General features: G+C 37.7%; 1 protein-coding gene across 3 annotated transcripts in view; it reads left to right on the top strand.

The window, feature by feature from the left end:
- The window catches only part of YTHDC2 (YTH N6-methyladenosine RNA binding protein C2), a 132,354-nt gene extending 120,315 nt beyond the window's left edge, over positions 1-12,039 (top strand). For 2 of the 3 annotated variants that reach the window (XM_073221099.1, XM_037017222.2), the window contains 4 exons: positions 7,262-7,465; positions 8,214-8,396; positions 11,223-11,310; positions 11,406-12,039. In XM_073221099.1, the coding sequence (XP_073077200.1) occupies positions 7,262-7,465; positions 8,214-8,396; positions 11,223-11,303 (468 nt within the window). In that variant the 3' untranslated portion in view covers positions 11,304-11,310; positions 11,406-12,039. Of the gene's footprint in view, positions 1-7,261; positions 7,466-8,213; positions 8,397-11,222; positions 11,311-11,405 lie in introns of those variants that run through there. The other variant, XR_012124829.1, reaches the window with a different exon arrangement.
- The last annotated feature ends 254 nt before the right edge of the window (positions 12,040-12,293 follow it).

Genomic DNA, 12,293 nt, shown 5'->3' with positions numbered 1-12,293 from the left:
TGTCTGGGAATTGTTTGATCCCACCATCATATTTAAATGATAGTCGTGCTGGATACAGTATCCTTGGTTCAAGGCCCTTCTGTTTCATTGCATTAAGTATATCATGCCATTCTCTTCTGGCCTGTAGGGTTTCTGTTGAGAAGTCTGATGTTAGCCTGATTGGTTTTCCTTTATAGGTGACCTTTTTCTCTCTAGCTGCCTTTAAAACTCTTTCCTTGTCCTTGATCCTTGCCATTTTAATTATTATGTGTCTTGGTGTTGTCCTCCTTGGATCCTTTCTGTTGGGGGTTCTGTGTAATTCCATGGTCTGTTCGATTATTTCCTCCCCCAGTTTGGGGAAGTTTTCAGAAATTATTTCTTCAAAGACACTTTCTATCCCTTTTCCTCTTTCTTCCTGTTCTAGTATCCCTATAATACGAATGTTTTTCCTTTTGTATTGGTCACATATTTCTCTTAGTGTTGTTTCATTCCTGGAGATCCTTTTATCTCTCTCTATGTCAGCTTCTATACGTTCCTGTTCTCTGGCTTCTATTCCTTCAATGGCCTCTTGCATCTTATCCATTCTGCTTATAAATCCTTCCAGGGATTGTTTCACTTCTGTGATCTCTTTCCTGACATCTGTGATCTCCTTCCGGACTTCATCCCACTGCTCTTGCATTTTTCTCTGCATCTCATCCCACTGCTCTTGCATTTTTCTCTGCATCTCATCCCATTGCTCTTGCATTTTTCTCTGCATCTCTGTCAGCATGTTCATGATTTTTATTTTGAATTCTTTTTCAGGAGGACTAGTTAGGTCTGTCTCCTTCTCAGGTGTTGTCTCTGTGATCTTTGTCTGCCTGTAGTTTTGCCTTTTCATGGTGATAGAGATAGTTTGCAGAGCTGGTACAAGTGACCGCTGGAAGAGCTTCCCTTCTCGTTGGTTTGTAGCCTTTTCCTGGGAGAATAGCGACCTCTAGTTGCTTGTGCTGGGCAGCTGTGCGCAGACAGGGCTTCTGCTTCCTGCCCAGTTGCTTTGGGGTTTATCTCCGCTGTTGCTGTGGGCTTGGCCTGGCTGGGGCTGTTCCTCCAAAATGGTGGAGCCCCGTTGGAGTGGGAGCGGCCAGGAGGCTATTTATCTCCGTAAGGGGCCTCTGTGCTCCCTGCTGCTCAGGGGGTTAGAGTGCCCAGAGATCCCCAGATTCCCTGCCTCTGGTCTAAGTGACCTGTCCTGCCCCTTTAAGATTTCCAAAAAGCACTCTCCAAACCAAAACAACAACAGCAACAATGAGAGAGGGAACAGAAAGAAAGAGAAAAAAAAAAAAAGGAAAAAAAATGAAAAAACAAGCGATTTTTTTTTTTTTTTTTTTTGTCCTCAGGTGCCGGTCCCAGGCACCTGCTCACTGGTCCTGCTGCCCTGTCTCCCTAGCACCAGGGTCCCTGTCCTTTCAAGGCTTCCAAAAAGCACCCACCCACCGGTCCCGCAGGGAAGGAACGCTAGATATTCTTTGTCCTCAGGCACTGGTCCCAGGCACCTGCTCACCAGTCCCGCCGCCCTGCCTCCCTAGCACCGGGGTCCCTGTCCCTTCAAGGCTTCCAAAAAGCACTCGCCAGAAAGAGAGAAAAAAAGGGGAAAAACGCGCGATTTCTTCCGTCCTCAGGTGCTGGTCTCAGGCACCCACCCACCAGTTCCACAGGGAAAAATGCGGGATATTCTTTGTCCTCAGGTGCCGGTCCCAGGCACCCGCTCACCAGTCCCGCCGCCCTGCCTCCCTAGCACTGGGGTCCCTGTCCCTTTTAGGCTTCCAAAAAGCACTCACAGAAAAGAGAAAAAAAAAGGGGAAAAACGTGCGATTTCCTCTGTCCTCAAGTGCCGGTCTCAGGCACCCGCCCACCGGTCCCGCAGGGAAAAACGGGGGATATTCTTTGTCCTCAGGCGCCGGTCCCAGCCACCCGCTCACCAGTCCCGCCACCCTGACTCCCTAGCACTGGGTTCCCCGTCCCTTCAAGGTTTCCAAAAAGCGCTCGCCAAAAAGAGAAAAAAAAAAAAGGGGGAAAAACGCGCGACCTCCTCCGTCCTCAGGCACCGGTCTCAGGCACCCGCCCGCCGGTCTCGCAGGGAGAAACGCGGGATAGTCTTTGTCCTCCGGCGCCGTTCCCAGGCACCTCCTCACCGGTCCCGCCACCCTGCCTCCCCAGCAACGGGGGCCCGTCCCTCTAAGGCTTCCAAAAAGCGCTCGCCAAAAAAAAAAAAAAAAAAAAACCGCTCCGGTTTCTCTCCACCCGCCGGGAGCCGGGGGGAGGGGCGCTCGGGTCACGCCGGGCTGGGGCTTGTATCTTACCCCCTTCACAAGGCGCTGGGTTCTTGCAGGTGTGGATGTGGTCTGGATGTTGTCCTGTGTCCTGTGGTCTCTATTTTAGGAAGATTTTTCTTTGTTATATTTTCATAGCTCTATGTGTTTTTGGGAGGAGATTTCCACTGCTCTACTCACGCCGCCATCCTGGCTCCCTCCCAGTTTTTCTTTTTTATGGCTGAATAATATTCCATTGTATATATGTGTACCACCTTTTCTTTATCTATTCATCTATTGATGGGCATTTGGGTTGCTTCCATATCTTGACTATTGTTCATAATGTAGCAGTAAACATAGGGTACATGTATCTTTTTGAATCAAGGACTTTGTTTTCTTTGGGTAAATTCCCAGAAGTGTAGTTACTGGGTTGTATGGTATTTCTATTTTTAGCTTTTTGAGGAACGTCCATACTGCTTTCTGTAGTGACTACACACATTTACATCCCCACCAACAGTACAGGATGGCTTCATTCTCCACATCCTTGCCAACAGTTGTTATTTCTTGTCTTTTGGATGGTGGCCATTTTAACTGGTGTGAGGTGATATCTTATTGTGATTTTGATTTGCATTCCCTGATGATGAGCAATGTGTAGCATCTTTTCATGTTCCTGTTGGCCATCTGAATTTCTTCTTTCGAAAAATGTCTGTTAAGGACCTCTGTCTTTTGCTAATTTTTATGTATTTTTATTTTTTATTTTGGTATAATTAATCTACAGTTACATGAGAAACATTATGTTCACTAGACTCCCCCCATCACCAGTCCCCCCCACAAACCCCATTACAGTTACTGCCCATCAGCATAGTAAGATGCTGTAGAATCACTACTTGTCTTCTCTGTTGCACAGCCCTCCCCATGCTCCCCACCCCCTACATTATATCTGCTAATCGTAAGGCCCCCTTTCTTTTTCCCCCTCTTATCCCTCCCTTCCCACCCAACCTCCCCAGTCCCTTTCCCTTTGGTAACTGTTAGTCCATTCTTGGGTTCTGTGAGTCTGCTGCTGTTTTGTTCCTTCTGTTTTTGCTTTTTTCTTGTACTCCACAGATGAGTGATATCATTTGATACTTGTCTTTCTCTGCCTGTCTTATTTCACTGAGCATAATACCCTCTAGCTCCATCCATGTTGTTGCAAATGGTAGGATTTGTTTTCTTCTTATGGCTGAATAATATTCCATTGTGTATATGTACCACATCTAGATTATTTATCCATTCATCTACTGATGGACACTTAGGTTGCTTCCATTTCTTGGCTATTGTAAATAGCGCTGTGATAAACATAGGGGTGCATATGTCTTTTTCAAACTGGGTTGCTGCATTCTTAGGGTAAATTCCTAGGAGTGAAATTACTGGGTCAAATGGTATTTCTATTTTGAGCTTTTTGAGGAACCTCTTTATTGCTTTCCACAATGGTTGAACTAGTTTACATTCCCACCAGCAGTGTAGGAGGGTTCCCCTTTCTCCACAACCTCGCCAACATTTGTTGTTGTTTGTCTTTTGAATGGTAGTGATCCTTACTGGTGTGAGGTGATATATCAGTGTGGTTTTAATTTGCATTTCTCTGATGATTAGCAATGTGGAGCATCTTTTAATGTGTCTGTTGGCCATCTGAATTTCTTCTTTGGAGAACTGTCTGTTCAGCTCCTCTGATCCTCTGCCTATTTTTTAATCAGATTTTTTTTTAATGTCATTTATATATTTTGAATGTTTGAATTCTTCATATATTTTGGCTGTTAACCCCTTATTGGATAAATCATTTACAAATATTGTCTCCCATACTGCAGTTTGCCTTTTTGTTTTGTTGATGGTATCCTTTGCTGTACAGAAGCTTTTTAGTTTGATGTAGTCCCATTTATTCATTTTTGGTTTTGTTTCCCTTGCCTGGGGAAACCTCTAGAAAAAAATTGCTCATTCTTATTTTCAATTGATTTTTTGCCTACATTTTCTTCTAAGACTTTTATGGTTTCATGTCTTATAGTTAGGTCTTTAATCCATTTCAAGTTTATTTTTATATTTGGAGGTAGGCAGTATGCAGTTTCATTCTCTTGCATATATCTGTCCAGTTTTCCTAACACCATTTATTGAAGAGACTTGTCTTTTCTCCATTGTGTATTCATGGCTCCTTCATCATATATTATTTGACCATATATGCATGGGTTTATTTTGGGGCTATCTATTCTGTTCCATTGGTATATGGGTCTGTTCTTGTGCCAGTATCATACTGTTTTAGTTACTGTAGCTTTGCAGCATAGCTTAAGTCAAGGAGCATAACCCTCCCAGCTTTGTTCTTTCTCAGGATTGTTTGGCTGTTTGGTGTCTTTTGTGGTTTCATATGAATTTTAGGATTATGTGCTCTAGTTTTTCAAAAAATGCCACTGGCATTTTGATAGGGATTGCACTGAATCTGTAAATTGCCTTGGGCAGGATAGACATTTTGACAATATTAATTATTTCTATTCATGAGTGTGGGATAGATTTCCATTTATTTGTGTCTTTTTTAATTTCTTTCATCACTGTCTTACAGTTTTCAGTGTACGGACCTTTTACCTTCTTGGTTAGGTTTATTCCTAGGTATTTAATTTTTTTAATGCAATTGTAAATCCTTGATTGATTTTTCTGAGGTTTATATCTCACTTGGTCATGATTTATTATCCTTTTAAAATATTGCTTGATTTCATTTTGTTCAGTCAAAAAATTTTTTAAATGAGGGATCTTTGTTCATGAGGAATACTTTGTAGTTCTCTTTTCTGGTGTTATCTTTATATGATTTTGGTATCAGGGTAATGCTTGGCCTCATAAGATTGGTTGGGAATTCTACTTAAACTTTTTGAAGAGATGTGTAGAATTGGTATTATTTCTTCTTTCAGTGTTTGGTAGAATTCATTAGTGAAATCATTTTTAGCTTTTCCTAGTGTATCTTGAATCTGTATTATGACACTTCAGGTATAGTTTGAGATCCTTGCAATGATGTACTTTTATTTTACCCTTTTAGTCCTTTATGTTATTGGCTTGATATATTTTATTTGTACCTGTATCATAAATGACACAATGTATTATTTTTTACTTCATAGTAAATTATCTTCTACCAAAAATCAGAAAAATGTGTTTTATATTTTATTCAATATTTACCATTTCCTGTGTTCTTTAGTCTTTTGTGTTGATATGAATTTCTATCTTGGATCATATATCTTTTTCCTGAAAAACCTTCTTTTAACATTTCTTCTAGTACAGATATGTTGGAAATGAATTCTGTAATATTTTTCTTGAAAAGTTTTTTCACTCTTAATTTTGGAAGATATAATTACTGTGTATATTTCTAGGTTGATGGTTTTCTTTCATTACTATAAAGATGTCATTACATTATCTTCTGGTTTATATAATTTCTGATGGTAAGTTTACTGTCACTCTTATTTTTGTCTCACTGTATATAATATGTCTTTTTTCCTTTAGATGCTTTTCATATTTTCTTTGTATCACTGGTTTTCAGCAGTATGATTTTGATATGACTTGGTATGGTTCTCTGTATAGTTCTTCTTCAATCTAAGTAATTTTAGTTTCCATCAGTTTTGGAAAATTTAAGACCACTATTCCTTCACATATTTTTTATCCCTTTCTTCTCTCCTTCCTTTCTGGAACTCTGGATACAGAAATGTAAGACCACTTGATACTATTCCACAGATCACTGATACTCTCTTCATTTCTTTTCAGTTGTTTTTATCTCTGCTTCATTTGAGAGAGTTTCTATTGATAAGTCTTTAAAATCACTGATGTTTTCATTTGTAGTGACTAATCTATACATTCTTTCTAGTGTATTTTCACTTCAACTATTATGTTTTCATTTATAGAGCACTCTTTGGGTCTTCAAAAAATACCTTCCATTTCTCCTTTCATCCATATGTATGTTTCCTTTACTTTCTTGGACATAGTGAACATATTTATGATAGCTGTTTTAACATGTTTCATTTCCTAATTCCATCATCTGTCAGATCTGAGTCAATTCCTATTAATTAATTTTTTTCCTGGTTATGGGTCATATTCTCCTGTTTTTCATGTACTACTTATAATTTTGTTTGGCTGCGATTTTTATTGTATTCCTTTAAATAATATTAGACATGGATCTGGTACATAGTTGCAATCAGTTTAGTCGTCTTGAGATTTACTTTTAAGCAGTGTTAGTGTGGATATAGAGCAATTTTTATTCTGCTACTAATTTAGTTCCACTACTAAGGTGTGATCTTTCTGTGGGCTAATGCCCCATGTCTTACAAGTTCTTACCATTCTCGCTGGGGATAACATGAAATATTCCCAACCACGTGTAAGCTCTGGGAATTGTTTGTTCTCCTGCTTTCCTGTGGACTTTCTGTGGCTTCAGGTCGCTTTTTCTGACATATGTACAGGTCAGTACTTAGCCAGAAACTGTGGAGAACCTTTTGCAGTTCCCCTGAAGTCTCTTTCCATGCAACTCCCAATGTCTAGTATTCTGCTATACAAATTCTGATTACCATGGCCTCTTAACTATGAGCTCTTTTCTCTGCAGTTCAGTGAGACCACTGGATTCTGTTTGTGTTTCTTTTCCCTGCACTGTCACCAGGAAACTGTATCTAGGAAGTAAGCTAGAGCAGTTTTTGTTCTGTTTTCACACTTTGAAAGCTTATTAAAATATTTTCTGGAGGTACATTTGGAGTATAAATCAAAGTTGGTAGTCCAGGATCCTTAATAAGGGAGTTTGAATGCTCTGAAAATGAGTGATTGGTTTTGATTCTTTAATCTCATGTTGCTTGAGCCTTGTGTAGGTTTTCAGGCATGGTAGAGTTATTTGCATTTGTTGAATATTTGGTAAAATATTTTGGCTTATGTTTGTGAAGATGTTATTTAATAGAGTCTATTCATTTTGAAAGGTCAAATTACCTTTCAAAAACTTACGCATTCTCTTATAGGGCTCAAAATCTCCTTCACCAAGACCAAACATGCCTATTCGATACTTCATAATGAAGAGTAGCAATCTGAGAAACCTTGAAATTTCTCAACAGAAGGGTATCTGGTCTACAACCCCTAATAATGAACGGAAGCTAAATCGAGCCTTTTTGGAAAGCAGCATGGTTTACTTGGTATTTTCTGTTCAAGGATCTGGACATTTTCAGGTGAGCCATCCTGCAACAGTATAATGGGGTTGTTCTGATAAAGTTAGACTACAGAGATTAAAACCACTCCTCAAACCTGGCTTTCTATTGTATTGGAATAAAAAATGCATTTTGTTTCACTGGAAATAAGGAGTATATTGCATTTCTTCAGGAGAATGATATGTAGGGATCCCTTTTTTTTTTGCCTTGTCTTACCAGAGCATCTCCAAATAAACAATTTCTCCATTGGAAGACAGCTTTAGATTTACTATTTCTCAGGTGGATTAAAAATAATGAGAAGCTGACTTTTTGGTTAAATTTTATTTAACTAGGCCAAGGAAGTTAGTATTGACAATCAAGAAACTGAGTATGTTTCTTAACTCATCTTGACTTGATATAAATCTGAATTTACAAAATAAGAAATTATTTGACATTATTATAATTTTTGTAAGTAAAAACTTAAAAGTTAGATTGTATCCATTTATCAGAATAAATGTGGGTTTAGAACTGTTAATACATTATTTAGAAAATACCTTTATATTTGAAATTATGTTGGAAGGCTGGTATTGGTTTTTCCTCTAAAATTGCTAATACATGTATTTATGAAAAACGCTTAATAAGAAACTTTTGTTTTTGTTTTTGTTAGATATCTATTCTTTTAATATTAGTTTTTACCTTAGAAAACTCAGAGCTTTCTCAGATAAATTGAACTTAGACATTTTAATATCACCCTTACCTTCCCTCTTCCCAAACCTCATTTTACCCACAGGGATTTTCTAGGATGTCTTCTGAGATAGGAAAGGAGAAGAGCCAGGACTGGGGCTCTGCTGGACTAGGAGGAGTGTTTAAGGTGGAGTGGATACAGAAAGAAAGTCTTCCTTTTCAGTTTACACACCATTTACTCAATCCTTGGAATGACAACAAGAAAGTCCAGATCAGCAGAGACGGGCAGGTATACAATGGCACTTAATATTTCTTGTCTTACTTTTCTTTTTGTTTTGTTTTGCTATTATTCAATGATTTGTTTGAGGAGCAAATATAAGACTATAAATTGTATATTCCATATGCACATGGGAGGTAGTGGTTCAGATTTGAAAAAGAGCTAGTAAAAACCTGCTTACAAGTATGTCTGACAGAGTTCATGCCAGAAGTGTTTTTTAATGTTTCATAAATTTGACTTGTCATATATCTAATATTTATTTTATAATATGCATATGTAAAATCTTTCACAGGTTACTTCACAGAAGCTCCTGTTGTATTACTAACTACAGATATGATTAACACTGAGTGTAATTCTAAAGTAATTTGACTGAAATCTAAGGGTAACAACAGTATTTAACTTCTTTATGGCTTTAATTATGTGACATAAGTAACAGTATTTATTTATACTTTTGTGGCTTGTCTTACTTCTGTGACATTTTGCTTTACCTTCATAATGCTGCTAATATGTACTTTAGTTAAGGTGATAGAAATTAGTGTGTGTATGAACTACTGTGCTAGCTGCTTTATCCAAGGTAATGTAATTTAATGCATAAAATGTGTTATTAGCCCAATTTTATGTAGGAGAAAACAGATTCAGAGGAATTAGTCTTGCCTAAGTTCACATAGCTGATAATTTATTTGAACCATAGTGACTTGCCTCAAATCACTGAAAGCCTTTGAGTTCTTTTTAAATGCACATCATGTCACAAAGAGGACTATAAATGACATTCTTTTCAATTGTATGAGGGTATTTTCTTTTATTTATTCATTAAAGTATCATCAATATACAATCTTATGATCGTTTCACATACCCAGCACAGTGGTTCAACTTTTACCCATATTTTCAAGTCCTCACACCCTCTAGTGTGGTCACTGTCTATCACATAGTCAGATGTTACAGAGTCATTAATTGTATTCTCTGTGCTGTACTACTGTCCTTGTGACCTACCTATATTATGATTAAGAACTATAGTGCCCCTTGAACTCACATGCCTCAACATCCAAAAGGCAAGTGAGCCTATTAAAAAATAGGCACAGGATATGAACAGACAGTTCTCCAAAGAAGAAATTCAGATGGCCAACAGGCACATGAAAAGATGCTCCACATCACTAATTATCAGGGAAATGCAAATTAAAACCACAATGAGATATCACCTCACACCAGTTAGGATGGCCAGCACAGAAAAGACTAAGAACAACAAATGCTGACAAGGATGTGGAGAAAGGGGAACCCTCCTACACTGCTGGTAGGAATGTAAACTAGTTCAACCATTGTGGAAAGCTATATGGATGTTCCTCAAAAAACTAAAAATAGAAATACCATTTGACCCAGGTATTCCATTCCTAAGAATTTACCCTAAGAATGTAGGATCCGAGGTTCAAGAAGACATATGCACCCCTATGTATATTGCACCACTATTTACAATAGCCAAGAAATGGAAGCAACCTAAGTGTCCATCAGTAGATGAATGGATAAAGAATAGGTGGTACATATACACAATGGAATACTATTCAGCCAGAAGAAAGAAATCCTACCATTTGCAGCAACATGGTTGGAGCTAGAGTGTATTATGCTCAGTGAAATAAGTCAGGCAGAGAAAGACAAGCACCAAATGATTTCCCTCATTTGTGGAGTATAACAACGAAACAAAACTGAAGGAAGAAAATAGCAGCAGACTCACAGACCCCAAGAAGGGACTAGCAGTTACCAAAGGGAAGGGGTGGGGCAGGGCATATGGGGAGGGAGGGAGAAGGAATTGTGGGGTATCATGATTAGTGCACATGGTGTGTGTGGGTTCACGGGGAAGACAGTGTAGCACAGAGAGGACAAGTAGGGACTCTGTGGCATCTTACTACACTGATGGACAGTGACTACAGTGGGGTGTGGGGGGGGACTTAATAGTAAGGGTGAATGAAATAACCACATTGATTTTCTTGTGAAACCTTCATAAGAGTGTATATCAATGATACCTTAATAAAAAAAAAGAAAAAAAGAAAGATACAACCAAAAAAAGAAAAAAAAGGACTATAGTGTCCCTTAGTCCCCTTCTTCCTCTCCACTCTCTCCACTCACCCTCTCCAACCCCTCTCCTTTGGTAACCACTAGTCCCTTTTTGGTGTCTGTGAGTCTGCTGCTGTTTTGTTCCTTTTGTTTCGCTTTGTTATTATACTCCACAAATGAGTGAAATCATTTGGTATTTGTCATTTTCATCTGGCTTATTTCACTGAGCATAATACCCTCTAGATCCATACATGTTGTTGGAAATGGCAGGATTCTTTTCTTTTTGTGGTTGAATAATATTCCATTGTGTATATGTAGTATAAGGGTATTTTCATTTTTATTGTTTAATAATGATATTGGAATAAACCTGATTCATAAGAATTTTATACAGTCACCTAAGATAAGTTCTTGAAAAAAACCTCCAAAACATCTAATATGCTAAGTTACACAGTTAACCTTTGGAAGTTCAAGCTGAGTGCTTTAGCTAAATCTTCATAAAAACAAAATTCATTATTTCCAGATAGAGAAAAATTTCAAAAGAACTTCATGGAGATGTCTTACCATTTTGCAACAAATATTTATAAAATTTGCAGGTTAACTACAGTTCTGAAGTCTGAAAGTCATTTCCATAAACTTTAATGGAAAGAATGAAAGGCATGCAAACCATATGATTTTAGCGTATTCTTGTAGAAAAATGAAATTTAAAGTGCTTTTCTTACATTTTTAGTCAGTACATATTCTGGTGAGTAAAAAAAACTCAATCCAGTTGTTCATTCTTACTTTTCATTTACCTAGGAGCTGGAACCTCAGGTTGGTGAACAGTTGCTCCAGTTATGGGAACGCCTTCCACTGGGAGAAAAAAGCACAACTGATTGACACTCAGGTTATGTCATATTTGATTTTGAGTACTATTGGCAGTATTTACCATCATTAAGGATATCTTTCAGATATTTATCTCTCTTTTCTTTTCCCTTCCAGAACTCTTAGCTATGGAAGACCATCATACTTATAACCACTGAGTGCACTGACTTTCAAAAACTGAGATGGGGTTGTGTGTTATGAAAGGTCTTTCAAATACCCCGAAACACCACAATTCTAAATGCCTCTTTATTTTTCTAGTACTTTTTTATCCCATATCTGTTTGGGGGTATGAGTTCACTTTTTTTTTGCACTTCTAGTTTAATAAATGAGGAGGAATTTATTGTGAACCCATGTTAGTGCCAATTTCTTTGCTTCTCAAAAGTATTTGATCTTTTTACCATCATTGTCTGTAAAGTTTCCTTAGAGTATTTTTTAAGGGAAATAGAAGTACAGGGAAAAATGAGAAACATATCTTGGTTACTGAGTTCTAAATAGAACAGATTTTTGATAGCACTTTTTTATGATTTATTTGGGTCATTGCTATGTAACAGAAAACCAACATAAGTCTAATTCAAAGGCAAAAAGAAAAGACCAAGTCACTATTTCTTTGTTGAAGAAGAAAGGAGTAAAAATCATGGGTCTACATAAAATCTTGACATCCCTTCTACTTTCTCTTGGAAAGCATTATGTGTTGGTGCATTAGCTTAGAACATCAGCCATGATTTTTGCTTGAATTTGTAGTTATTGTGGGTTTGTTTTGGTTTGTTTTATACCTTGAGACATGCCTTTAAATTGTGCCTCTGTGAGTTATCTTCCACTGTATGTGTATTACAGCTCTTCTCCTGTTAGAGCCACTTGTGTTTTTCTGATGATACATACATTTTGTTTAGGTGTATATTTAGCAGTTTACAGTTACTAAATTTGGAAGTAAGAACTTTTAAAAGATAAAACTTGTTTTAATTTTCATCTATTTTCTAATATATAGCCCTGTATGTAAATGATGAA

This window comes from Manis javanica, chromosome 14, assembly GCF_040802235.1.
Source record: "Manis javanica isolate MJ-LG chromosome 14, MJ_LKY, whole genome shotgun sequence".
Lineage (NCBI taxonomy): Eukaryota > Metazoa > Chordata > Mammalia > Pholidota > Manidae > Manis > Manis javanica.
The sequence above is the reverse complement of the archived record's forward strand: the minus strand, read 5'-3'. Positions and strand labels throughout refer to the sequence as shown.